Source organism: Onychostruthus taczanowskii, unplaced genomic scaffold, assembly GCF_017590055.1.
Source record: "Onychostruthus taczanowskii isolate IOZ18803 unplaced genomic scaffold, ASM1759005v1 scaffold198, whole genome shotgun sequence".
In the NCBI taxonomy this organism is placed as follows: domain Eukaryota; kingdom Metazoa; phylum Chordata; class Aves; order Passeriformes; family Passeridae; genus Onychostruthus; species Onychostruthus taczanowskii.
In genome coordinates this window covers 215825-239805 of record NW_024499217.1, presented here as the reverse complement: position 1 = coordinate 239805, position 23981 = coordinate 215825, and the positions used below count along the sequence as shown (strand labels likewise).

Here is a 23981-nt window from a genome sequence, read left to right as displayed (position 1 = left end):
TATTTCCCTGGGACTTTGCTCTCCACCTTGGATGTCTCCCACTGAACTTGTCCCCAGCTTTCTGGACACAAGCAGACAGAACCTGGCTTTGCAGCCTTTCCCAGCAGTCCATCCAGCTGCAAACAGACTTTACCTGAACTTGCTGGTGTCCAGGCGACCTGCAGCACCAGGAAGCTGCAGGCACAGGTCTCTGCAAAAACCTGCACTCACCTACTTGCAATCCAGCTTTAGAAGCCCCTGCAATCAGGTAGGCTGCAGATATGGCTCAGGTCAGTGCAGGGACAGGCTCCTGTGGTGGGGGCCCAGGGCTAGGAGGCTCTGACACAGCCAGAGCTTCAAAGGCAACCCCTTATGGAAAATCCATCAGCTACACGGGCTGTCCCTTAGCCACAGGCAGATTTCCTGCAGTCCCTGTCACAGATCCTGTGATTCCATATGCCAGTTGCAGCAGAGATGGAATCTGTCACCTTGAGTGCCCTGGGGAGCAATGGAGCCCAGGACCTCTCCTTTCTTCCTCACCAGTCGCCCAGCCAGCATTTCTGTGGGCACTGGGAATGCAGCAAAGCTTGAATGCAGTGAGGTGGCTGCCTGAAGGATCTCCTCCCCCAGCCCCTCACCAGGGAGCCTGTCCTGCCTCAGCTCTGCTCCAGGATCACAGAACATCACCATCCTCCCGCAGCAAGACCCTGGCAAACCTTACCAACAGCACAGAGCCCTTCCTCTGGCAGAGGAGAGGGAACCTCCTTCCCTGTTCTGCTCCTTCAGCTCACCACTGAGCACACCTCTCCACAGGAACATGCCCTCAGAGCCCCTCAGCTGCATGTGCACGTAGACCATCAGCTTCCTGAGTCTGGGGGAAGCAGGACCTGAGCAGCTGTGCCCACCCAGCTGGAGCAGCCAGGGCAGCCCCCTGTCACGGCCCCTGTGCTGCCCAAGAGCTCCCCACACCCACTCACAGCTCTGCTGAGTGCCTGCCAAAGCACAACACAGTCTGGGCACCACGAGCCACACCCAAAGGCTTCCACATGAAACTTGACCTCAGGGCGAGCATCAAACTGTCACACAATCACAAAATCACGGAGTGCTTTGGGTTGGAAGGGACCTTCAAGTACATCTCACTCCACCCCCTGCCTTGGACAGGGACACCTTGCACTGTCCCAGGCTGCTCCAAGCCCCAGTGTCCAGCCTGGCCTGGGACACTGCCAGGGATCCAGGGGCAGCCACAGCTGCTCTGGGCTATGGGAGAAGCACCAGGGTGACAGCACTCTGCCCTTCCAAGAGCCAGCCCAGAGCAGTGGTACCAGTCTAAGGCTGAACTGCTGGCTACCGAGCTGAGGGTGTGGAGAGCACGAGAGCTCCTTGGCTTCCCCCGTTCCCATTCCCCACCTGGTTGATGTGGACAGAAGGAATGGAGGCTGCGGACACAGACGAGTGGCTGGGTGAGTTGGGCAGGGACTTGCAGGGGCCGATGGACAGCTGGTGCTTCTTCCGGAGAGCCACCACCTTCTGAGCCACTGGAAAAGGGAGAAAGGGACAGGGTCAGCCTTCAGAAAGCAGTTTACTCCCCCCACAGCTTTCTGCAGGGCTTCAGGGAGAGCCAGGCCCTTGCCCTGACGGACGTGCTGCCTGCACTGCTCAGGCTGAGTCCCCAGAGGCCACCTGGCCTCTCGGGCATCACACAGAACAGCAACTTCCCATGGACACCACGGGAGAACCCCTGGGCAGGCCGTCACTTCTCAGCCACCCCTCACGGCAACTGCAGGAGCCAGGTACTGAACTGCCTGGGCAAATGCCACCTCCATCAGTCTAGGCCTTGTGGGTCTGTAAAGGGACACCCCGAGGGATTCTCTGTAGAATCCTTGGTGAGTCACTAGGGACCTTTGCACACTCTTCCTCTGTCCAGACTTGCAGTGCTGGGTTGTTCTGAAACACTGAGTGATGCTCAGGTGCTGGTGCTCACAGTGACACTGGGCAGTGGGGCTGCTCAGGCTCCCGGGCAGGGCACACCTCACTGGTTGTACAGCACAGCCCTGTGTGGCAACCAGAGAAACCAGAACAAAGACTGGTGTAAGGGATGGCAGAAATTATCCCAGAACATCTGGCTGATGTTCAGGGCCCAGCACACAGGAAGGTGAAGGTCACCTCAAGGTGCCTCATTTCAGGACTGGGGAGATGTTATCCCTCCAGTGTGGTCTCATGGTTAATTTCTCACTAGCAGTAGTGGTAAGGGATAACTGATGGGCAGAGCCTCTGCCAGGCTCCCTGCCCGTAACAGCAGTGGCTGAGGGCTTTTTTATGGATATTTCCTGGCCCCTGGGGGCTGGAGCTCACAGTGTGCTCAGCCAGCACTGGCACAGGAGCTGTCCCCCGGGCAGGGGATCCAGAGCCTCCCTGGGAGCTCATGCTGGAGCCTGGGCCTGCAGCCCCGTGTTTGAGGGGGACAATGGAGAGCAGCAATGCCACCAGCACCCCAGACACAGGTCCTGGGCCATGGAGCTGCTGGCTGCCCTCTCCTGCCCTCTCCAGTGCTCAGGGCAGAGGAAAGGCAGGACCATGCACTTGGAATCTGCAGCAGAGCTGAAGCTCAAGGAGCCACCCCCAGCACAGCTGCTGTCCCTGCTGTGCCCTGCAGGACTGGGCTGGCTCAGTCCTCCTCCTCCTCAGGAACACCGCCAAGGTGACCATGGCTAGGAGCTCCCTGACCTTTCCTTGGTACAGAAACACCCTTAAAATGAAGCCCAAGAACTGAGGCCCCCCACACTGATGGCTCCTTGCAATCTGTCCTGGCATCTGCTGAATGTGAACCCCCCAGATTTCCACAAACAGGAATTGTGAGGGCGACCCTGAGAATAAAGTTCTTTAACCAGACCTCTTTGGAGCCTAGAGGGCAGAAGGCACATTTCATACCAGCCCCCAGCCAGCAGGGCTCTGCCAAGCACCCTTGGGCAGGACTACCTCAGGGAGTCCTGAAGCTGACCCGACACTGTGGGACACAGCACAGCCTAGGGCACTGTCCCTGCTTGTGCCACACCTGGCAGCACCAAGATCCCACCCTCTCACTGCAGGAGCCACTGTCACATCTGTGCACTTGGGGAGGATGGAGGAGCACAATTCCTACAAAGCCAGCAGCACCTCCAGGGGGAATCCTTCCAGGACATGAGGAACCAGCAAGGAGGAAGCGACCCCATTCTCCTGCCACGTGTCCTCCTCACGGTGACCTTCGGCAGCCTGAGTGCCCAGACACAGCCTCAGCCACAAAATCCCCAGCACCAGTGTGTGTCAGGCACACACTGCAACGTGCTCAGACCAGACACAGCACAGCCCAACCACACACAGCTCCAGGCCACAGACCAGACACCAAAACCTGCTCTGAGGAACAGGGTCTCTGCTGCTGCTGCCTGAGCTGTGGTGGCACAACAGACAGGGCCACCCAGGTCTTGGAGAATCCCTGTGCAGTTGGTGAAGATGGAGACACCAGGTTTTCCGTCCTGGAGCATCCCCCACACCCTGCAGCACCACGTGCATGTGTGGGAAGAGCCGTCTGTGAACACCAAGGGTGGTCACTCCCTCAAGCTCTCGTGCCAGCACACACCTGCTCCCCAAAAAGGTCAGTGGCCACTGGCTGTGACCCGGGACGCTGGCAGGGAAGGGCTCTCTAGAAACAGAGGTGCAGCACACACTCCACCCAGCACAGGCAAGCAGGCAACCTCGGCTCTGAAAGCAGTGCTCCTGCTGTGGGAAGTGGACATCCTTCCCAGCCTGCCCAGGGCAGGTCTGCTGGGATCCGGGTGGCAACTTGTGTGGAAGAAGTCATATAAAGACCAGTCTGATGGAAACTGGATTGCCATGTGGGACAGGTCCTCACAGAGTCTGTGACTGAAAGCACTCCACAAGATCCCACGCCAGCTGCACCACGATCCACCAGATGCCAAACCAGCTGCATCACGACCCACCAGTGCTCACTAGGAAGAACTGCTTACCCACTCCAGAAACACCTCATCCCATCAGCTTCAGGCCATTCCCCCTTGTCCTGTCACTAGAGGGAACACACAGTCTCCTTCAGGATAAGGTCACAGTTAATTTAAGCAGACTGCAAACCCCCAGGAGATGGTGCAGGGTCCCTGTGCCCCTCAGCATCACTGCTGCAGACCCCTCTCCAAGCCCAAGCAGGAATGCTCTCTCATGCTGTTCCCAGGAGGAACAGCTGTCCCACCCAGCTGTTCAGGTGCTGCTTTCCTACTCCAAGGGCAGCACTAACTCCTCTGTGAGGGCCCGGCGCTGCCCTGGGCTGCCTGGACCCCTGAGGTGGCTGCAGTTACCGTCCTGGAAGACCCTCTCCACGTTCAGGCCGTAGGTAGCGCAGGTCTCGTAGTAAGTGCAGCGCTTCAGATCATTGGAGAGCTTCCGTGCCCGGGAGTCGTCGATGACGCGGGGGTTGGTGGCACTGATGGCATCTGCAAACCACAGGGACAGCAGGCTGAAAGGCAAGGACCCACGCCACTTCTGGCCTCCCTCCCTCTCGTCACACAGAGGAACCACCTCCACAGCACTGTCCCATAAATGCCCGTGATCACAAAGTCCCACGTTTGTAGAAAAATGGATGAATCTCTGTAAATGAACCTGACTCAATTTCCCAAACCACCCAGGCACCCACATTTCAGCAAGACAGAGGCAGAACACCTCTGGGAGGTGTGGGGACCAAGGCCAGGCAGCCCCAGATGCCAAATGAATTTGATTTGTCAGTCTCCAACATTTTAGGGCTCATGGCCAAGCCCTACATGTTAAAGAATCCAAAGGAGAAATCCTCCTGGTTTAACAAGAAAGTCAACTCTGCTGGAATGTCTCCACAGCCAAGGAATTCCTGGACAGCTCTAAAATACAGGCTCAATTTATATCCCAGATAGCCACCAAGTGCTTGCCTGATTTGGAAAATTTCCTTCCAAAGAGGAATCCAACTCCTTAAAGACAAGCCAGGGACAAGTGATGGCTGTGAACAAACCTTCTCAGGTAGGGTAGGAGACCTGGGACCTGCACTGTGAGGAAGCCCTCCTCCAGCCCTCCAGATGGTTGTGTGCCTGTACCAAGGCTAGTTCTGTGTCTGGTTCTGTGTCTGGAACACCTGGTTCTGTGTCTGGAACAACAATGGCCACTACCCTGCTACCTGTCCCACTCCTGTGCCCCACAGTGCACGCTGCTGCCCCATTCCTGAGCCAAGATCATTCAGTATTAAAATCCATTCCACGATCTCTAAATATCTAAAATTTAACAACTTTGCTCTCCTTTCAATGTGAGGGTCTGGAGCAGACCCCCTGTGACTCCCTCCCACTGCTCCTGCCTGTTTTCCTGGCCTCAGAGCTTCTTCCTGGCCAGGAACAGGTCACACAGTGCTCAGAACTGTCCTGCCAGTTCAGTTTTTCCCTACATCCATGTCCCGCTCCTGCTCTCTACTGTCACACAGATAACTCTTCACCCCAGGCTCCCTCCTGCCTGTGCTGGCAGAGCTGGGGGAGGCAGCAACAGGGTAACATGCCATTTCCAAGAGGAAAGCGGCTCCATGGAATGAGGCAGCTCTCTGTGGGGAAGCTGAGGTGGTGTGAGCAGGAACTCCCTCGTCAGGGCTCTGTGCCAGGCCCCCAGCATCGTCCTCAGCCCCAAGCAAGGCTCAGAGAGCGGGATGCCCCCAGTGCCCCGGGGACGGGGCACCACCCTCCGCCCGGGCTGGGCTGGGGGAGCCCGGCGCCGTCCTCACCCTGCGTGCCCACCAGCACCATCGGCACCTCCGCCGTGTTCCGGTAGCTGCAGAGCCGCAGGTAGTAGTTGTAGACGGTCTGGAAGCTGATCTCATCCTCCAGGCTGAAGACAAACACCACTGCATCGACCCAGGCAGCAAACTGAAGAGACGTGGCAGGATTACAGCACGGACCAGCAGCTGGACACCCGGGCCCAGGGCAGCCAGCAAGGGCAGCCGCACTCCGGGCTCAGCCAGCACCACTTCCCCCCCAGCCCCTCCAGCAGGATGGGTGGGAAGGACCACAGGGAGGACAGGTCTCCTACCTGGAGTTCAGGGGGGCCCCCTTCATCTCGAATCAGCAGCAAGTAGCTCTGCCCATCCACCACGATCTCCTTCTTAAACCGGCCACCTTGGGGAGCAAAGCTGCCGGTCAGTAAGCGGGGTGCAAGCAGGGGACACCCCATACAAGGGCCAGGGGAGCTGCAGAGCCCCATGGCAGTGGAGGAGGTGCAGGGACTGGGGTCACCTTCTGCACCACAGAGAGGAGTGACCCCAGCCCATCCCCAGGCACGCAGGGAAGCAGACCTTACCCTCTGGAGACTCCTCCTGCACGTAGGTGCCGGTCAGGTAGCGGTGCACCAGGGCCGACTTGCCACTGGACAGGTTCCCCACGATGCCCTGGAACAGATGCACGTGTCACCCGTGCGCCCAGCACGTGTCCCTGTACACGAGGCCACCCCCGTGAGGTGACAGCACCAGTGCTGCGGCACACTCTGAGGAGAGGCAGAGGTGTCCCTGAGAGGACACAGGGATGGTGTCACCCAGCCCAGGATTCGGTGGGAGGCCAGGGGATGAACTGGGCTCAGTCGGGCAGAGAGCAGCTGAGACTGGGGCACAGCCACCTGGACAGAGGGCACTGAGTACTCCTGTCCTCACCTGAATAGGCACAGCCCTGTCAGAGCCACATCAGCTCTTCCCACAGCCCTTCTGCTCCTCAGGGAACACTTGCCACCCCAAGTCAATCCAGAAGGAGAACAACCTCTTCTCCCAGCCCACACATGCCCAGTTTTGGGGTGCTGCAGCTCTGGACAGCAGCTGCCAGTAGAAGGGGAGCAGAGAGCAGCTCCGTGCTGGGTGCAGGCCCAGCCTGAGGCAGCAGCACCACGGCAGCACTGCGTGCATCTCCCCGCAGAGCCGACGGTGCCGCCCACGCGGGAACACCCAGCACCAAGGTTCAGCCAGCACGGGAGAAACCTACCGAGCACACAATGGAACTGGGTGGAAGCACACCTGACTGCAGCACCCTCAGACTGGCTATGAAATGCAGGTGGTGACCCAGGATGGGTCAGCGAGCCCAGCTCGGCGCATTGTCGGTGTCTTCCTGACCATTTAATGCTGATTAACTGTGGGACCAGGTCTGTACTGGAGGATCTGGAGCACGAGTCTAAGGAGAAATGGCTGAGGGAGGGGCTCAGCCTGGAGAAAAGGAGGTTCAGGGGGAACCTTCTCGTTCCACAACTCCCTGACAGGAGGGTGCAGCCAGGTAGGGATTGGGCTCTGCTCTCAAGTGACTAACGACAGGACAAGAGGTAACATCCTCAAATTGCATCAGAGAAGGTTTAGGCTGGATATCAGGTATCCCTTTTCCACAAAAGGGAAGGGGTCACCTTCAGCCAAAGGTGAACCAAGTTACTATCCCCAGAAGCGTTAAAAAATGTAGAAGTGGCACTTGAGGGTATAGCTTAGTGGTGAACACGGTGGTGGTGGTGGTGGTTGATGGCTGGACTTGATGACCTTAGAGGGCTTTTCCAGCCTTCATGGTTCTGTCATTCTGTACAGCTGCACTCACATGGCCACACCAGTGCCAGAAGACGTGAGGTAAGGAGTGGCTACAAACACTAAAGCTGCCTCTGCCACCATGGAAGTTTACAGCCAAACTTTTCCAGGCACAGGGATGAGCTTGGCAGGTGAGTCACCACCAGGCAGGTTCTCCAGCTCTCGGGCAGGCACTCAATGCTCCCGCTGCCCTGGGCCAGGCACATGCTCCCTGTGAGAAGCAGAGAGGCACCAGCCCTTGGCCTGTGTGGCACAGACCGTGCTGGCAGAGCCCAGGACATGAGCCCATCTGCCAGCTCCTGGTGCCCAGGGGCAGCAGCAGGGAGCGGTGATCAGTGGCTCCCAGGGGCTGCTCTCAGCACTGCCCCATGTGCCACCCCTCAGGGCAGTGACAGCCCCCGACAGCGCGTTCACACAGGTGACAAGGCAGAGAGCACAGCTGGGCCGCAGCCCTGCCCGCTGTGCACCTGCATCTCCAGAGCCTCGCTGGGCAGAGCTGCACCAACACCATGCCCCTGCCAGGGACAAGGGAACAGCCCGGCCTCTGCCCGAGCCCTCCCTGGCACCGCGCTCTGCCCAGGGTAACCACAGAACCGCGGAATCCCACCACGCCTTGGGCTGGAAGGGACCTTCAGAATCATCCAGTGCCGCTCCCTGCCGTGGACAGGGACACCTTCCACCACCCCAGGTCGCTCCAAGCCCCATCCAGCCTGGCCTTGGATACTTCCAGGGATCATGGGGCAGCTTCTCTGGGCAGCCAGTGCCAGGGCCTCACCACTCTCACAGGGAAGATTGCATTCCATCTAATCTAATACTGCATCTAACCCTGCCCTCTGTCCATGGAAAGCTACTCCCCTTTGTCCTGTCACTCCAGGTTCTTATCCCTAGTCCCTCTCCCGCTTTCCTGGAGCTCCTTCAAGCACTAGAAGGGGCTCTAATGTCTCCAGGCTGAACAGCCCCAGCTCTCCCAGCCTGGCTCCAGAGGAATTCCAGCCCTCAGAGCATCTCCATGGCCTCTCTGGACCCACTCCAGGGCCATGTCTGTTTTGCTGGGGGCCCCTGACACAGACACAGCACTCTAGCTGGGAGTACTACAGAAGGTCTCACAGAAGGAACCCTGGAGAGCCCAGCTGCAGGCAGGCAGCTCAGGCTTCAGTGCCAGGCTGGCCATGGCTCCTGTGCCAACGGAGCGGCTCCCGAGGCCACGCAGCAGCAAGGGTGCCATACCACGCCAAAGATAAACACTCCGTGGCATTTAGCTCTAAAACTTGGACAGAGGCTGCACTTACACTTTGTCTGCACATAGTACAAAGCCTGGCCCACATCTCACCAAAATCTTGCTGCTCTGCTGTGCTCTTCAGCTCACCTGGAGCTTCAAACCAGCCACAGAACTGAGAGCCCTGAGGAACACAGCCCCTGAGAGGCAGCAAACCGGAGCCAAACAAGGTCGGTAAGCACTGTGGGAGCCTCTGTTCCATGGTTTTTGGGAGAATGTGGGAAAACAGTCGGCACTGTGCTGGCACTGCCATGTGGCAGATGCAGGGGACAAGCCCTGACAGGAGGCACCATCAGTGCCCCTCTGCAAGAACTGCTCAGCCACAGCTTCCTCCTGGCCTCCAGCACTGGGAGGGAGCTTTTGGGGGGAAACTGAGGGAGGGAAAACTGCTGAATGTATCTTAAGTACATCAGATTATTCAAAGACCTTGGAAAAAGTATCTTGAATGCCTGGGAACATAATCAGGGAGAGCAGTGAGACCCTCAACTCCTGCGGGAGAGACAGAGGACACAGAGTTGCTTGAAAATGGGAAGGAAGTGAAGCTTGGCAACATTTCTTGCTGGGGTCAGGCAGTGGTGGAATTTAAAACCTGTGTGGATGTTGGACCTGGGGACACAGCCAGTGATGGCCTTGGCAGTGCTGGGGAAGCAGCTGGACTCAAAGATCTCCAGAAGCTTTTCAACCCAAATGATTCTGTCACTCTAAACTAGGACTCCAAAAGGCCTCTGGGCTTTTAGAAGAGCTGCTTTGGCCGGATTAAATCCTGGAGCAACAGAGATCCCCAGAGGTCATGCAAAACCTGGGGAAAGGGCTGTGCCACTTGAGGAGGAATTAAAAGCTTTAGGATGGTTTAGCTGGCAGCATGGCTTTGCAGCCTTGCAGAACCCCAACATCAGGCAGTGACACCCAAACAGCTGTGAGAATGATTTTAAAATGCATTTCACAGGTAAACTAACCAATGAATATTCAAAGTTTGGTTTGATTCTCACTTAACTGCAGGTAAGAGGCACTGTGGCAGGACGGTGCTGGAATGTTTTGCAAGAAGAATGTTGTTCTTTTGTTTCTTGGACTGATACTGAAAAAAGTTATCTTGCAAAAGCAGAAGGGAGAAGGAACGGAAGGGCACATGCCAGGAGCCTGTAAGGAGAGCTGGGGGCTGGCACAGATCACAGGAAGGGGCAGAGGGAGGAATTGATCACTGAAGCACCCGCAGCTTCAGCTGAGAAACATCAGTCCTTCCCTGGAATGGCAGCAGCCAGCTCCCCTCTCCTTCAGGCTGAAGCCTCTGTGTGTGCCCACCTGGCCACACGAAAATGCAGAGTTTTCTTCAGGATTTGGGGAAGCAGGGGTATCCCAGGCACAAGCCACAAGTACTCACCACCTTCAGCTCAGGCACCGAGCGACTCAGGGTCCATTCCTGGCTGTTCACAAACGAATCTGCAGACAGAGGGAAGAAATCATCAGGTTACCCTCAAGATCCCAGCACAGATCCTGCTACACCCTCCCTGCTCCCTCCAGGCAGATATATGGCTCCTCTCATCCTTCTACTCCAGAGACACAGAGCTGCACGAGGACCCAGCCCGCAGCCGGAGCCCCAGACGGGGAGGAGTGTCCAAGCCAAGGGCAGCAGCAGCATGGCTGGAGCCCCCCTTCAGCCCTGCAGGAGCACAAAACCCCCTTCAGCATGCCCTGCCCCGAGGCACAGAGCACAGGGGAAACACTAGGGAGCAGACTCCCTTTTGGGGAGCAGAGCTGCACAAGCCCCAGAGCTGAGGGCACGTGCCACCTGCCCTCGGCACGCCGCAGGCGCTGGAGCTGCCCAGGGTGTCAGCCACCCTCCACACAACACAAACACAGCGAGTCATTGCACATGGTGGAACTGGCAGCATGCTGCAAGAGGCTTACAGAGGCTTGAGGAAACACGCCCACCCTGCCACAGAGCATCTGGAGGAGGAGCAGGAGCCTGGAGGACACCTTCAGTGCCAAAGGCAGCCAGCAGCCCCTCCTGACAAACCTCAGTCCTTCACTCGCCTTGGTGAGGCCAGACCTTCCACCCAACACCAGCTCCAGGGCAGGACCCACAGGAGCAGCACCTCCTGCATGTTTATCACATACAAACAGAAGGGATTTTTGGAGACCAGAAATCTGTGGGAGCTCTGCACCTTCAGGAACCTCTAATAAACCTGCCAAATCTGTGGCCACAGACTATTGCAGGAATGGGAATCTCAGGTGACTCAGAAGGGAAGCAGCAAATCCACCAGACCCAAAAGCAGGCAGCAATCAAACACCTGGGCACGGCCACTGCTCCAGTGTCACCCGAGGTCACAGGGAGGGTGGCTCCAGGTCTGCCCCAGCAGCCCCAACCCCACAACTCCTAGTGCCTGCTCCAGTAGTACCCAAACCACCCTCCCAGGGAACAATTCCTAATTCCCAATCTCCCATCCATCCCTGCCCTCTGGCAGTGGGAGCCATTCCCTGTGTCCTGTCCCTCCATGCCTTGTCCCCAGTCCCTCTCCAGCTCTCCTGGAGCCCCTTCAGGCCCTGGCAGGGCTCTGAGCTCTGCCTGGATCCTTCTCCTCTCCAGGTGAGCAGCCCCAGCTCTCCCAGCCTGGCTCCAGCCCCAGCAGCATCTATCTTGTGTTGGGGGCAGCACTGGGTCCCACAGCCCTGCCAGAGCCCACCAGTGCCTACCCTCACCCCAGCTCTTGTTCCAGCCCTCGTACTTCCCCAGGAAAGCTTGGACACACAACAGCACCAGCTCTTCCTCCACCTCCAGGCTAAAGCTTCATCTCACCTCCCTCACCTCGCTGGGCAGCCCACAGCCATGGGGAAGAGCCCACTCCTGCTCCCACTGCCAGAGGGCTGGCTAAGCTGCTCAGAGAGCACGACCTGGCACCGTGCCCTTGTCCCTGTTTTGTGCAGCCACAGCACCCACAACATCCATCCATCATGACCAAGAAAGGTGTGAACATGGTGCTCCTACCTGGAGTTTTACCTTCTATGGCTGACTTAGGAACACTCCTTTTCCAGGAGTTACAGACAAATACTCCCCAAGTCTGCTGCAGGAACACCAGGTTATTTATAGCCTTCCCGAGGAATCATTTCTCTGCGGTGTCTTTCACCTGCCCTTTCCTTTTTTAGGCAGAGGTAATGTTTTTATTAGAACAATTCATCAATCAGGAGGAAAATGATACATTTTTGAGCCCTTTCCAAAAGGTAACAGCACACCTGTATTTCCAACTGCATCACTGGGTCTAAAAAAAGCTGTCACCTCCACTTGGGACTTCTGCCCAGCTCAGCCTCTTTGGCAGGTAATGTGACAGACAAAGCACCATCCAGGCCTTCTCTGTCCCCAGCATTCCCTGAAGGGAGCAGGCAGCACACACTCGTGCTGCTTCACTACACACAGCAGGTTTTTGGCAGGTTCTGACTGGAGCACAAGGCACACACACTCAGTTTCTGGCCTTGGAAGGAGGAGAGGCAGGGAGAGCCCCGGAGGGAGCTGGCTGGGCTCTCTCTGGATCTGCTCAAGGAAGATAAAGACAAGCTGCCCAGCAACTGCCAGCTGCCTCTGCATCAACCATCCCAACAGATCCTTGCTTGGTTTTTAACCCAGGTTCAAGAGTTTGCAACACTGATTTTTCTCTTGCTGAGAAGGCCCCTGAGTAAACCTTAACACAAAAAGCCCAACAACACAAGGCCAAGAGGACAGTAGTCAGCCCCACCCTCACTCTGTTAGCCCACCTAGCTGATCACCAGGCATGCCTGTCTGCCTGCTCCAGCAGCTGCCAGGCCTGAAGGCCAGCCCAGGCCACCCACTGCCCCTAGTGACCCCGGGCACGTGTGGCACTGACAGCCCAGGGGTGCCCAGCCCTCGGGCACCGCTCTCTACCAGAACGGGCACGAGACCCCCATGGTGTCCTGGGTGAAGCTGAGACCATGTGGGAACAGACACACAGTGAGCCCCCAGCAGCCTGAGCGGGGCTGAGGCACCACCCAAATCCTGGCAGGCAGGTGAGCCCCTGTGCCAGCTCATTCAGCAGGGACTGCCTCCAGCAGGAGACACCTCCCGGGACTGATCACCTCTGAGCACTGGGGCTCGTGTACCATCGGGGAGCCACCAGTTACTGCACAGCCTCGCTGCTGGACTGGCTGCATCACCTGCAATTACAGATGAAAATACACCTGGTCACTCTTCTGCGTCTTGTCTTTGTTATTAAATCACACAGAGGGGACCAGGCTGTCCGTGCTGTAGGTCAACACCTCCCCCAGGTGCACCTGACCTCCAAAACCAAAGCAGTGGGCTCAGGGAACTACTGTCATATCAAGAGCTTCAGCACAGCCCAACAGCATCCTTGGCTCCACATAACCATACAAGAGGAGATCAGTCCAGACTGGCCTGGGAAAAGGAAATTCAGGACAATTCTGTTACTCCCCAGAAGCTTCTGTTGATGGAGGTTTCCTGGCACAGGCAGCTCTACTGCAAAAAGTGGAAATTTGGAAGGTGGAGTGAGCAGAGCCCCTGCCATGCAGAAGAGCAGACAGAGATGTAAAGGAGGCACTCCGTATCTGATGTCCCTTGGTCAGCTGGTCATCCTGGACACCTTCAGGACCTACAGACCAGACCCCAGGTGTGGGACAGCAGTGGTGTGCACCGAGGGCAGGATCAGCACCCTCCATCACAGAGCTCGGACACCGTGGCTCCCTGTGCCCTGACGAGCTTGGAGGGGGTTCAGCCACACACCCACAGCTCCCAGCACCCACATGCCACAGGGAGGCTGGCAGGAAAAGGGGCTGGCTGGCCAAACTCAACTCCTCAGCCCAGCTGCTGGCTCCACGGGATGATGCACGGCAGGTTCATCTACCCAGTGCTCCAGAAGCGCCAGTGCAGACACATCTGTCTCCCCACACAGCAACTAATAATTAACCAACCCATTATCCAAGCCATGGTGGAACTCCCTTGGACACCGCAACCCTGGACACTAAACCCAGCCTTGAAACCAGGTCAGAGGCTGTGCAAACACAGCAGAGGCTGCACAAACCGAGGCCACTTGTGGCCACCACTGCGGCCACACAAACGGACCCACCTGACCACACACAGATCAAAGGGAGGCAGAGGCAGCGTGCCTGGGCACAGCCACCCTTCCTGGGCACAGCCACCCCTCCCAGGCCAGGCTGATAAAGCCTCTACCCGGGCAGGAGGGGGATTTCTCCAGGTCAAGGACCAGCACAGGCACAGCCAGCGTTCCAGCCACGGGTACCCATGGCAGGACAGGACCTTGGCAAGGACTCTCTCAGCAGAGCTTTAAACGCTCTGCAGCAACAAAAGGAGACGATGCTGTGCCTCTCTGGGAAAGGGCACACTTAGGAACTGCCACCCTTGCTTCGTCAGCATGCACGGCTGGCAGCAGCCGGTGTCACTGTGCTCTGAGGTCAATGCAGGCTCTGGAAGATCCAGCAACCTCTCGGCACCTGCTGCTCTCCAGCACCCATCCAAACACTGCCAAAGACCCAGTCCAAACCCTGCTGTGATGGTGGGGCAGGGTCTGCTGGAAGGGAAAACCCAGCAGAGAGTGACAGTTAACTCAACCTCCCATCACAGCACTCTGTGGGGACCTACCTCAGCAGCAAAAACCTGTTCCCAGTGTGCCTGACCTCAGCTCCAGCTGTGCAGCTCCACGAGCGCTGGCAGGTGAACACTGAAGGCACAGGGTTCCCTCTCCCTAAGGCTGCCCGTGACTGCAGTCAGACACCTCTGCACCCACTGCACACCCTCTGACCTTGTCCTGAGAACTGAGTCCTCCAGAGTATTGTCCCAACAGCTGCCTCCCTGACACCTCCAGAACTCTCAAGCTTTTCCAAAGTGCAGACACCAGTCTGGCCTCAGCATCCAAGGCATCTCTAACCCCACCATGACATCTCTGCCTCTCACCAACACTCCCAGCTCAACCAAGGCAAGTACCAACACGAGGTGATATTTATCATGACCTACCCAACTCACTATGCAAACTTCACCCAATCCATGAGAAAACAGCCCGTCTTCTCTCAGCTTTCCCTCGCATGCCCTGCACATCAGTGCTCCACACACGAGAGTAAAGGGAGGTACCTTAAAGGCATCTCTCTGGGAGAGGGGACACAGCTGTGATCACAGAATCACGGACTATCCTGAGCTGGAAGAGACCCACAAGGATCATTAAGTCTCATCTCTGGCCCTGCACAGACACCCCAACAATCTCACCCTGTGCTTGAGAGCACTGTCCAAATGCAGCCTTGGGGCCATGACCATTCCCTAGGGAGCCTGTTCAGTGCCCAGTCATCCTCTGGGGGAAGAACTCTTTCCTGATATCCAACCTAAACCTCCCCGACACAGCTCCATGCTATTCCCTCAGATGAGGAATGCTTCCTGAGCCATCAGAGATGCTGTACCCATCACACATTCCTTCATGCACAGGGACAACTCCAATTCCAAAACAGTCCAGTCTTCCCAAGACCATACCTATTAGAGAGCCTCTCTGGAATGGCACCAGCCAACACCTGGATACCTAGAAATGTTCTGAACCACTGACCACGATCACCTGGGTCAGTCCAAGCTGGCCAGACTCTGTGTTGACTTTGCTCTCTAGTCCCAAGGGCTGTTGCCCTCCATTGCCCATCACACAAGGATCAGCTCTTTATGTCTTTTTTGGGTAGCAAGCCCTGAAATCCCCCATCACCTCTCTGTGTGCTCAATCCCAGCCGAACCCCCCCAGGGCTGGGAGCAGCACTTGGAGCGAGCCCCTGGCTTTTGTGGGTCTATCTGGATGCAGATCGTGGTGCAGGGTGGGTATCACAGCGTGCCATAAACAAACCACTCTAGGTTCTGGAAACAGAGAGAGCGCTGGCTTGGCTCTCTGCCGGGACTCCTACATCCAGCTTTTCCAAGTGCTGATAACCGCAGCTGCAGCTGCACCCCCCAGGAGGGCAAGTTGGGGCTGCACCAGCAGCTCTCCCAGGGCAAGGTGGGCAGCGCCCACAAAGAGCATCAAAGTTTGTGGGACATCAAGCAGGTGTTTGGAACACCACGGGCCTGCAAGACTGGAACAGGAATGGGGCAGAGACCTCCTGAGCAGCCCCGTGGCAGCAGCACTAAGGCTGAGCACCCCCGGCCTGGCTCAGAGACCCACAGCAGAGGAAGCCACGGACCAACGTTCTGAGCAGAGAGACAACGGGGAGATGGGGCACAAGAGAGGACAAGCAGCAGCTACTTCACTGTGCAGACTTCACCGCTGCCTTTTCACACGCCCTGTCCCCAGGAGGACACAGGGCTGGTGGGTACAGGGACTGTGCAGGTACCAGGCAGCTAATGAATGGTGTTCTCAGTGTGACTGAACCCTGTGTGAGCTCTGCAGCACCAGGGGCTCCTGCCAGGAGCCACAGTAGAGGTCAATCCCTGAGCCTGTGCCTCCAGCACAAGCCACAGTGGCAAACATTAATCCCTGTAACAAGCAGTGGTCCTGCATGAGCTGGCTGGTCACCGCTGCAGGGACCCCAAGCTGCCCACACCACTCTGCACAGAAACCTCAGCAGGGTCTCCCGAAGATGGATCCAAAGGGAGCTCCTACCTGTCTCATGGAGGAGCCAGGTGAGAGGCAAGGACGCCAACCAAGCGCTCAACCTCGGCTGCTTCTCTGGGAATGCGGCCGCCAGGCCGGCTGCTGCTGGCGCAGCTCCCACTGGAAGCGGCAAGCAGGAACAGGCCCCCCGCTGCAGGGGCAGGGCCCGGCCCTCCCTGCCCGCGTACACCCACATTCCCCAGCCATGAGCGCAGCCTCCCCTCTCCTGGGAACCTCCCGCCACCCAGCCGGCAGCGGCACACGGCCCGGGCTGCCCTGCCAGCACCGGAACCCCCGGAGCGCAGCGGCATCCCGGCCCTTGGCCTCGTGGCACACGGGCAGCCTCGCATCCACTGGAGCCTCCAGAACCTTCCCCTGGAGCACAGCGAGCCCGAGGGACACAGGGGGCTGGAGGATGGAGCCCCCTGAGCTCCCTGGGCAGCTGCAGAGCTGCTCCTGTGCTGATCTCTGTGGCCCAGCACTCCTGGGGAACATCCAGGCATGATGCTGCCCTGGACAGCCCCTGCCTCAGCAGCAACCAGGTCCCTCGGGAGCAGGTGGGTTCCCTGGAGAGCCTGCCAGCCCTGAGACATCCCTCTGGCACACAAGCCGAGCAGAGAACTGCCTCCACAGCACCCAGATCCAGAGCAGAGCCGCGGAACGCAGCGAGGCCCCCGGGAGCGGGCGCAGGGCTTGGCCCAGCCCCCAGCTCCATGCGTTCCATGCCTTAAAAAGCTGTGGATGCTGCTGTCGCCTCCCGGCCCTGCCAGGCCACAGGGCTCGCCTGCAGCTCCTTCCACAGGGCCCAGGAGGGGACAGGGCACACAGGCACAAGCAGCACAGCCCCAGCTGAGGCCCCACACCAGCATCAGAGAGTCGAACAGCCGAGAGCTGCTGCCCTTGAATGCCCAGCCCCGTGGGGACCTGTCCCCGTCCCATCACTGGTGATGCTGTGCCTGCTCTCTGCAGGCTGCCCCACACCCGGTGAGGGTCCCTGTGCTCCTGAGCACGTGGTCTCCGCTCAGCCCCAGTGCAGGACCTCAGCAGGGGTGGCCAGGGCTGAGCATCCCCCAGACGAGGCCTGGCACCAGGGAGCCGCTCACAAGAGGGGGGTACAGGCACATTTCTGGGCTCCCCAACCCCTGCTCTGTGCTCTGGCAACCTCCCAAACAGTCCCACTTGCCTGGGAGCCCAACAGCACTCCTCTCCCCATTCCACCAATGCTGTGGGGCAAGGGCAGGACGGCTCAGCCCACCCTGCCCTTGCTGGGACACCACCAGGGCAGGGAGGACATGTGACAAACGTGCATGACTCCCAGGTGTGTGGCCAGCAAGGGAACCAGATGCTGGAGCACACTCTCCCAAGCAGCCACAGCACGACTGCTCCAGCAGCACTGACAACGACAGTGCCCAGGGAGTATGACATGACCCTGTGAGCGCTCACCTCACTGCAGCGCAGTGAAAACCCTGCAGAGCACTGGGACAGAACCAGGTGCCAGCGCACAGCCCAGAACCTCAGCTGGGACAGGACACAGCCACCCATCCTGCACAGGGGACCCTTGCCAGCCCAGCACCGCTCCTGTGCTTACTCACCCAGAGCCCGCAGAGGACCCCCACCCACGAGGACAGGCTCAACACTGCCATGGGGATCCTTGGGGCACACGCTGCCAGTGCTGCCACGCTCTCGCCTTCGGAAGCGGCTCGTGAGGAGCTTCCAGAGTCCCCCTGTCTGCACGGGGTCGGTGTGCAGCCGGCCCCCGACCCTGGTCAGCTCCGGGTACAGCAGGTCGCGCTTGCTGGGACAGGTGTGCAGGGAGCTGGCATCACCCTCGCTCTTGGTGCGGAGGCGCGTGGGGCGCAGGAGCCCCCCAGACTCCGAGCGCCGCAGCTCGTGGCCCCGGCGCAGGCGGAAACTGAAGCTTTTCCGCAGGGAGCTGAAGTTCTTCCTGGGGCTGGAGCCGCTCCAGCCGCTGCCCCCGAAGAGGTTCCAGCGGCGGCTGCCCCACAGGGAGCCCCCCCGGAGGAAGCCAGGGCTCTCGGAGGGGTGCGGCGGCCGGGCGGTGGGCAGGAAGGTCATGCTGCTGGGGCGCGGGCGCTGCGCCTCGTCGGGGCCGTCGCCCTCCGCCTCGGGGCTCTGCCTGCGGGGCGAGCGCAGCCGGAGCAGGTCCAGGAGGCCGCCGCGGGCGCGGGCGGGGGGCGGCGGCGGCAGCAGCGCCCCGGACAGCCCGTTCCCCGCCGCGCAGAAGCTCTTGGGCCGCCGGCGCTGCTGCTGCGCGGCGCCGAGCGCGGCCTGGACGGCGGGGACGCCCTGCAAGTCCAGCGACTCGCAGACGCTGACGGCGCGGCGGGGGCTCGGCCGCGGGGCGCCCCGGCCCGGCCCGGCCCAGCGGGCACCGACGGCACCGAGTCCGGGGGACGGGCGGCGGCGGCGCCGTCCCGGGGCGGCGCGGGGCTGCGGCCCCGGGGCAGAGCAGCGGCGGTCCCTGTTACTGCTCGGCCGCGCTCAGCGCCCGCGGCGGAGCCCGCACCAGGGAGCTGCCGGGCCCCGCCGTGGCGCTCACCGCGACCAGAACTGGCCCGGACCCTGTCGGAGCGTCGCCGAGCGCCGGGACCAGAACCTGCCCGCGCCCCGCCGGAGCGTTCACCGGGACCAGAACCGGCCCGGCCCCTGCCAGGTACCGACGGCGGGGCAGGGCCGGCAGCGGGGGCCCCGGTGCGGCGCGGGGCCGGCCGTGTCCGCCAGGGGGCGCTGCGTCCCCGCTGGCCGCTGCTGCCCGCGACACCGGCAGCGACACCGGGACCCCGGGAGCGGTACCGGCATGCCGCTGCCGGCAAACACGCACCCTGCGGCGGCCCCGCGCCCCGCGCTGCCCTCCCCGGCCGCAGTCCCGCCGCACGTTGCTCAGCCCGGCCCGGAGCTGCCCCTCTCCTGCTAGGATCCCCGGCCCCGGCCCTGCACCAGATCCAGCTACCCTCTGCCTTCTCACCTTTCCCAAACCTGTGACGGGGCAGCGAACCCCCAGCAGCCGCCCTGTGCTCGGGGACACGTGAAAACCGTCAGTATAGACCCCAGGGGCCCCCACATCCTGGAGCACAGACCCCCAGGAGCACTGACTTCCAGAGCTCCCCCGAGCCTGAAGCAGAGGGCACCAGGTGAAGTGTGAGCACCTCAGCCAGAGCTTCACTCCTGTCCCGTTCCAGGGCGGTCATTTTCTCTGACCAAAGCCACCATCACTAAGCACTGACCCTCCTCCTGGGCCACTGGAGTCCTGACTGTGGTACCTCCTCCACCCCTTCCCCAGCACCCCCCATTCTGCTTGCAGTCCCTGTCTCCACCATCACCCCAGGGCGCTCCTCCTCCTCCCCGCTTCTCTTCCTCCTCCTTTTTCCTCCACACCTTTTCCCTCTCCCTGGCTTTCCTCCTTCACATTACAAGTATGATCTGTGCTCCCTCTGGGGAGGAAAAAAAAGATACCTGACTCCCCCTTAAACTATTTTTACCTTACTGAAAGCCCTGTCTGCTGAGCCAGCCCAGGTCTTCTCCTGCTTCTCCAGGCCTCTCCAGGGAACACCTTAACATCAAGCACCTCCCTTTCCCCCTCCTTATACAGGAGTCTTGTCTTGACTCTTCCAAACTCCCACCACCTTCTTAGCCTGTGCCCTCTCTTTGAACCCTCATCCTCCACAGCAGGCCTTGTCCTTACTTCTCCAGTTTTCTGGATGCACCCAGGCCTTGGACACAGCCAAACCACACCTAGAGCTCTTCGCCTCCCTACCGCACAGCCAGCGCCTCGGCCAAGCCCCTTCCTTCTCCCTTCTCCCTCCTCTCCCAAACCCACAGATCCCACCATCCACCTCCCCTCCCTGTCATAGCACAGATCCCATCACAGCGTGCAGGAGCAGAGATCCCACCCAGAGCCTCTCCTGGGGCTTCACGTCCCGCTCCTCCCTCAGGTGTCAGCCGCAGCCCTCTGCCGGCAGTTCCCCTCCCCGGTACCCGCTGTAGCTCAGAGCCGCCTCTCCCCACGCCACGGCCGTGCCCCGTGGGCAGACAGCGGGCACATCCCACTGCTCTCCCTGCCAAGGCAACGGGCACCTGTGCCCGGGACTGAGCAGAAGGCGCCTGCCAGCCCGCAGAGCCGCAGCTCTGCCATCTGTGCCAAGGTCACAGGAACACGCGAACCGCCAGACGGGATCCGACCCGCGTGCACGGCATCTGCCAGCCCGTCTCCCGGAGCAGCCGCACTGCAGCGACAGGGAGGGATGCTGCAGGAAGCGATTACAAGGGAATGCCTTCCAAAGTCCTCAGCACCAGGCAGGGCTGGCTGCGGGGACCAGGCAGTCAGAGCTGACCTCTCAGGGGTATCTCAGGCACAGGTACCTGGCTCTGGACAGGCAACCACGTCAGGACCCTCACAAGCTCCTGTCCACCGTGCCTGGCACAGCTCTGTGCTCCCAGGGATGGAAAGTTCTTCCTGTGGGGAGACTGGACCGTCTATATCCATCTCTTTCCAAACCCTGGGTTTAGCACATACTGCAACAGCACCAGATGGTTCCCCTTCCACATGAGTCTCAGCTTTTTAAAATATTCTGGCAGGTTCTGGCTGTGAGGTGTCGCTGAATCACAAACTGTCTGCTGGAGAGATGATGCACCTTGTGCTGCCCGCTGAGGCAGGACTGGACATGCTGGATCCCTCTGCAGGGTCTGTCTGACCCATCCCTACGACCTCTCCAAGACCCCTCCAGCACCATGACCTCCTCAAGCCCCCTCCCGCCTGTGACCTCCTTCCTGCTCCAGCTCTTCCTCCTCCTTTGATCCCATCCAAATTCTGGTTAAACCTACTGGAAAACACGGAGAGCTCCCCTTAGCTGACAACATCCCTTCCCTGCCCTACCAGGGATCATATTTTTAAAGCTATTTGTGCTTTTAAAGCATTCCCAATTCTCTGAGTTTGTCTGCACCTTTCTTAAACACAAGAGTCAGAACCCGGGCACAGCACTCAGCTGGAACGTCCAGGGGCCTAAGAAGAAATACAGGTACAACACCTGTCCTGCTGCATCCCAGGATGGTCTATACCACAGTGACAGCATAGCACTGTTCTTACCTCATTAGGCTGTTTGGTGGCAAAGGTTTCCAAATGCTGTTTGCATTGATATGTATATTGACATGATCCCCTTGATGTTACTCCAAAAGACGTCTAAAATAGGCTAAAATGGAGCCTTAGATTCAAGTCCTGGGGTTGAGGGCTGCAGGGCACCTGCACAGGTTGGGAATCTGTACCCCAGGGCAGGTTCAAACCCCACCAGTCTCAGCAACACAGGGGCTCCAGCTGCCTCAGCCCTCCTGCGATGGAGAAACTGCTCTGAGAACGAGACCAGAAAACACCAGGCTTTGAGGAGAGCCACCACTGAAACTCCCCACCAGCCTTTAATGTGTCTCTTCTCTGGCAGTTCACACATAACCATACTGGGTTGGACTGGAGCTGTGTCTATGTCTAATGCAGATGACAGGTGACAGCTCACCTGTTCACGAGCTGCTGGTGGGCAGCAGCTTGGCCAGAGTCCCCAGGGCTATGCAGGGCTGCAGAAGCATCTCCCAGAGCTGGGAAGTAATAGGGCTTTGGCAATCTGACCCAGAGCAGGTGCCTGGGGACAGAAGCAAGTTGGTCCCTTACCAGGCCTTTTTTGGGTCACATGCATGGTACAAACGTTATGGCCATGAACATCTGTCTGAAATTAATATAATCCATGAGAGGCTTAACAACAGCTGCATGGGAAGAGTCTGAGAGCCAGGAAACATTCCAGTGCTGGTTGGCCCTGGTGTGACACTCAGGGTGGAGCCCTGAAAAGGAAAAGGAGTCTAAACCATGGTCAAATGTTCCACTGTGCTCCCCATGACGCTGGTGTCACTGCTCTCCCTGACCCACCGGCACTGGTAGCCCTGTGTTCCCCCAGACACAAACAGTAGTGCTGCCCCAGAGATCTGCAGATAGGGTGATTTTGTTGCCAGGGAGATGCCCAGCTGGGAGGATGGGACACCTGCATTCACCATCCCTTCTGGGTTCAAATGTCACTCTGCAGAGGAGCCTGAGTTTGGGGACCCCCCGCAGCCCCACACATCCAGCATGGATGAGGCACCAGCACAGCCTCGGCGGCCAGGGAAGGACGAGGCTCCTAGCATGGAACCCAACAGTTCCCAGTGCCCGCCCAGAGGGCAGAGACCCCAGCCAGCTCCAGGCCCTGCGTGCTACCAGGGCCGCGAGTGCCCGAGGCTGACAGCCCTGCACAGACCGTGCTGGCAGTGGGACTGCGGACAGCGCACCAGGCTAAGCACCACTGCCAGGGACACAGTCAGGACAGGTGACAACCTGCACCTGTGCCAGGCTGCAGGGCACACGCTGTCCAGCCGGAGCAGCGGAGCAGCAGGGCTCTGTGCAGTGCCAGGGACGGCAGCCCAGCCCGCCCGCAGCTGCAGGAGGACCCCGAGCGCTGTGTCAGGACCGTGCTGGAGCTACCGGGCTCTGCAAACCAGCTCCAGCCAGCTGGGCCACGCACCAGGAATACTGATGAGGCTCTCCAAGCGGAGCGTCTGGGGGCGCAGGCTCGGCGGCCCGGCCTGGGGTGCAGCCCCCGCTCCCCACGTCACAGCCCACACTGCCAGCGTCAGCGGCACCGTCACTCGGAGGCGGTGGCGGGGGCCAGCCCCTGCCTGCTGGCCTCACGGGGCCAGGATGGAGACAGAGACGTCCTCGGCCCAAACTGGAGGAGGGAGAAGGAGACAGAGGCGTCCCCTGACCCAGCGCAGAGAGACACGTTCACGCTGAGTCCTGCCGCAGGCTCAGCATCCACCACAGCACCACTGCACAGCACACAGCTCCACTGTGGCAGCCTTTCCCGGTCACCCCGAGCACCCCAACAATCCCTTCTGGTCACCTGAACCACCCTGGGCCCCAGAGACAGCCCCTGACAAACACCCACCCACCCACGGCCCCTGCACATCCCCAGGGTCTCAGGACAGAGCGATGAGGCACTGCTCCAGGTCCGAGCTCTGCCACAGACCCTCGCTGCCAGCTGCACCCTGGTGCCCTGCCCCGTCCCTGTGCCCTCTCTGCAGCACAGAGCCCTGGGTTTGACACTTGACAGGCTGACTGACTTTCCGAGGCCTCCTGCCCAGAGAGGTGCCTCAAAGCGGGTTGTTCCCTAGTTTCCATGGAGAGGAGGAACAGGCCCAGCCAGCAGAGAGTTAACACCAGCTGGGAAGTAAGTAACAGTCACAGGAGAGCCCGACTCCAGCACCAGCTCCCTCCCTCCTCCCACACTGCACATCCCCCAGCTCAGGTCCTGCTGCAAAGCAAACCTCGAGCTGCTGATGAGGAAATTGCCACCTTCTCCCCCCGCCCCGGGAGGCAGCGCTGAAGCAAACGCCTCCCTCCCACACACGTGAGGTCAGGCCCATGTCACCCAAACAGGGCTCCTGTCCACCCAGGAGAGCAGCTGAGCACCAAGTTGCTGCCAGGCTTTCCAAGAGGGCATCCTGCCATGGACCC

The 23981-nt window shown here is 59.5% G+C and overlaps 1 protein-coding gene across 3 annotated transcripts in view; it reads right to left on the bottom strand.

The window, feature by feature from the left end:
* Window positions 1-23981, bottom strand: part of AGAP3 (ArfGAP with GTPase domain, ankyrin repeat and PH domain 3) — a 106732-nt gene that overhangs the window by 58780 nt on the left and 23971 nt on the right. For 2 of the 3 annotated variants that reach the window (XM_041402381.1, XM_041402383.1), the window contains exons 2-7: window positions 10222-10280; window positions 6322-6409; window positions 6055-6140; window positions 5750-5891; window positions 4320-4454; window positions 1387-1514 (exon numbers count right to left, since the gene is read on the bottom strand). In XM_041402381.1, the coding sequence (XP_041258315.1) occupies window positions 1387-1514; window positions 4320-4454; window positions 5750-5891; window positions 6055-6140; window positions 6322-6409; window positions 10222-10280 (638 nt within the window). Of the gene's footprint in view, window positions 1-1386; window positions 1515-4319; window positions 4455-5749; window positions 5892-6054; window positions 6141-6321; window positions 6410-10221; window positions 10281-18027; window positions 18682-23981 lie in introns of those variants that run through there. The other variant, XM_041402382.1, reaches the window with a different exon arrangement.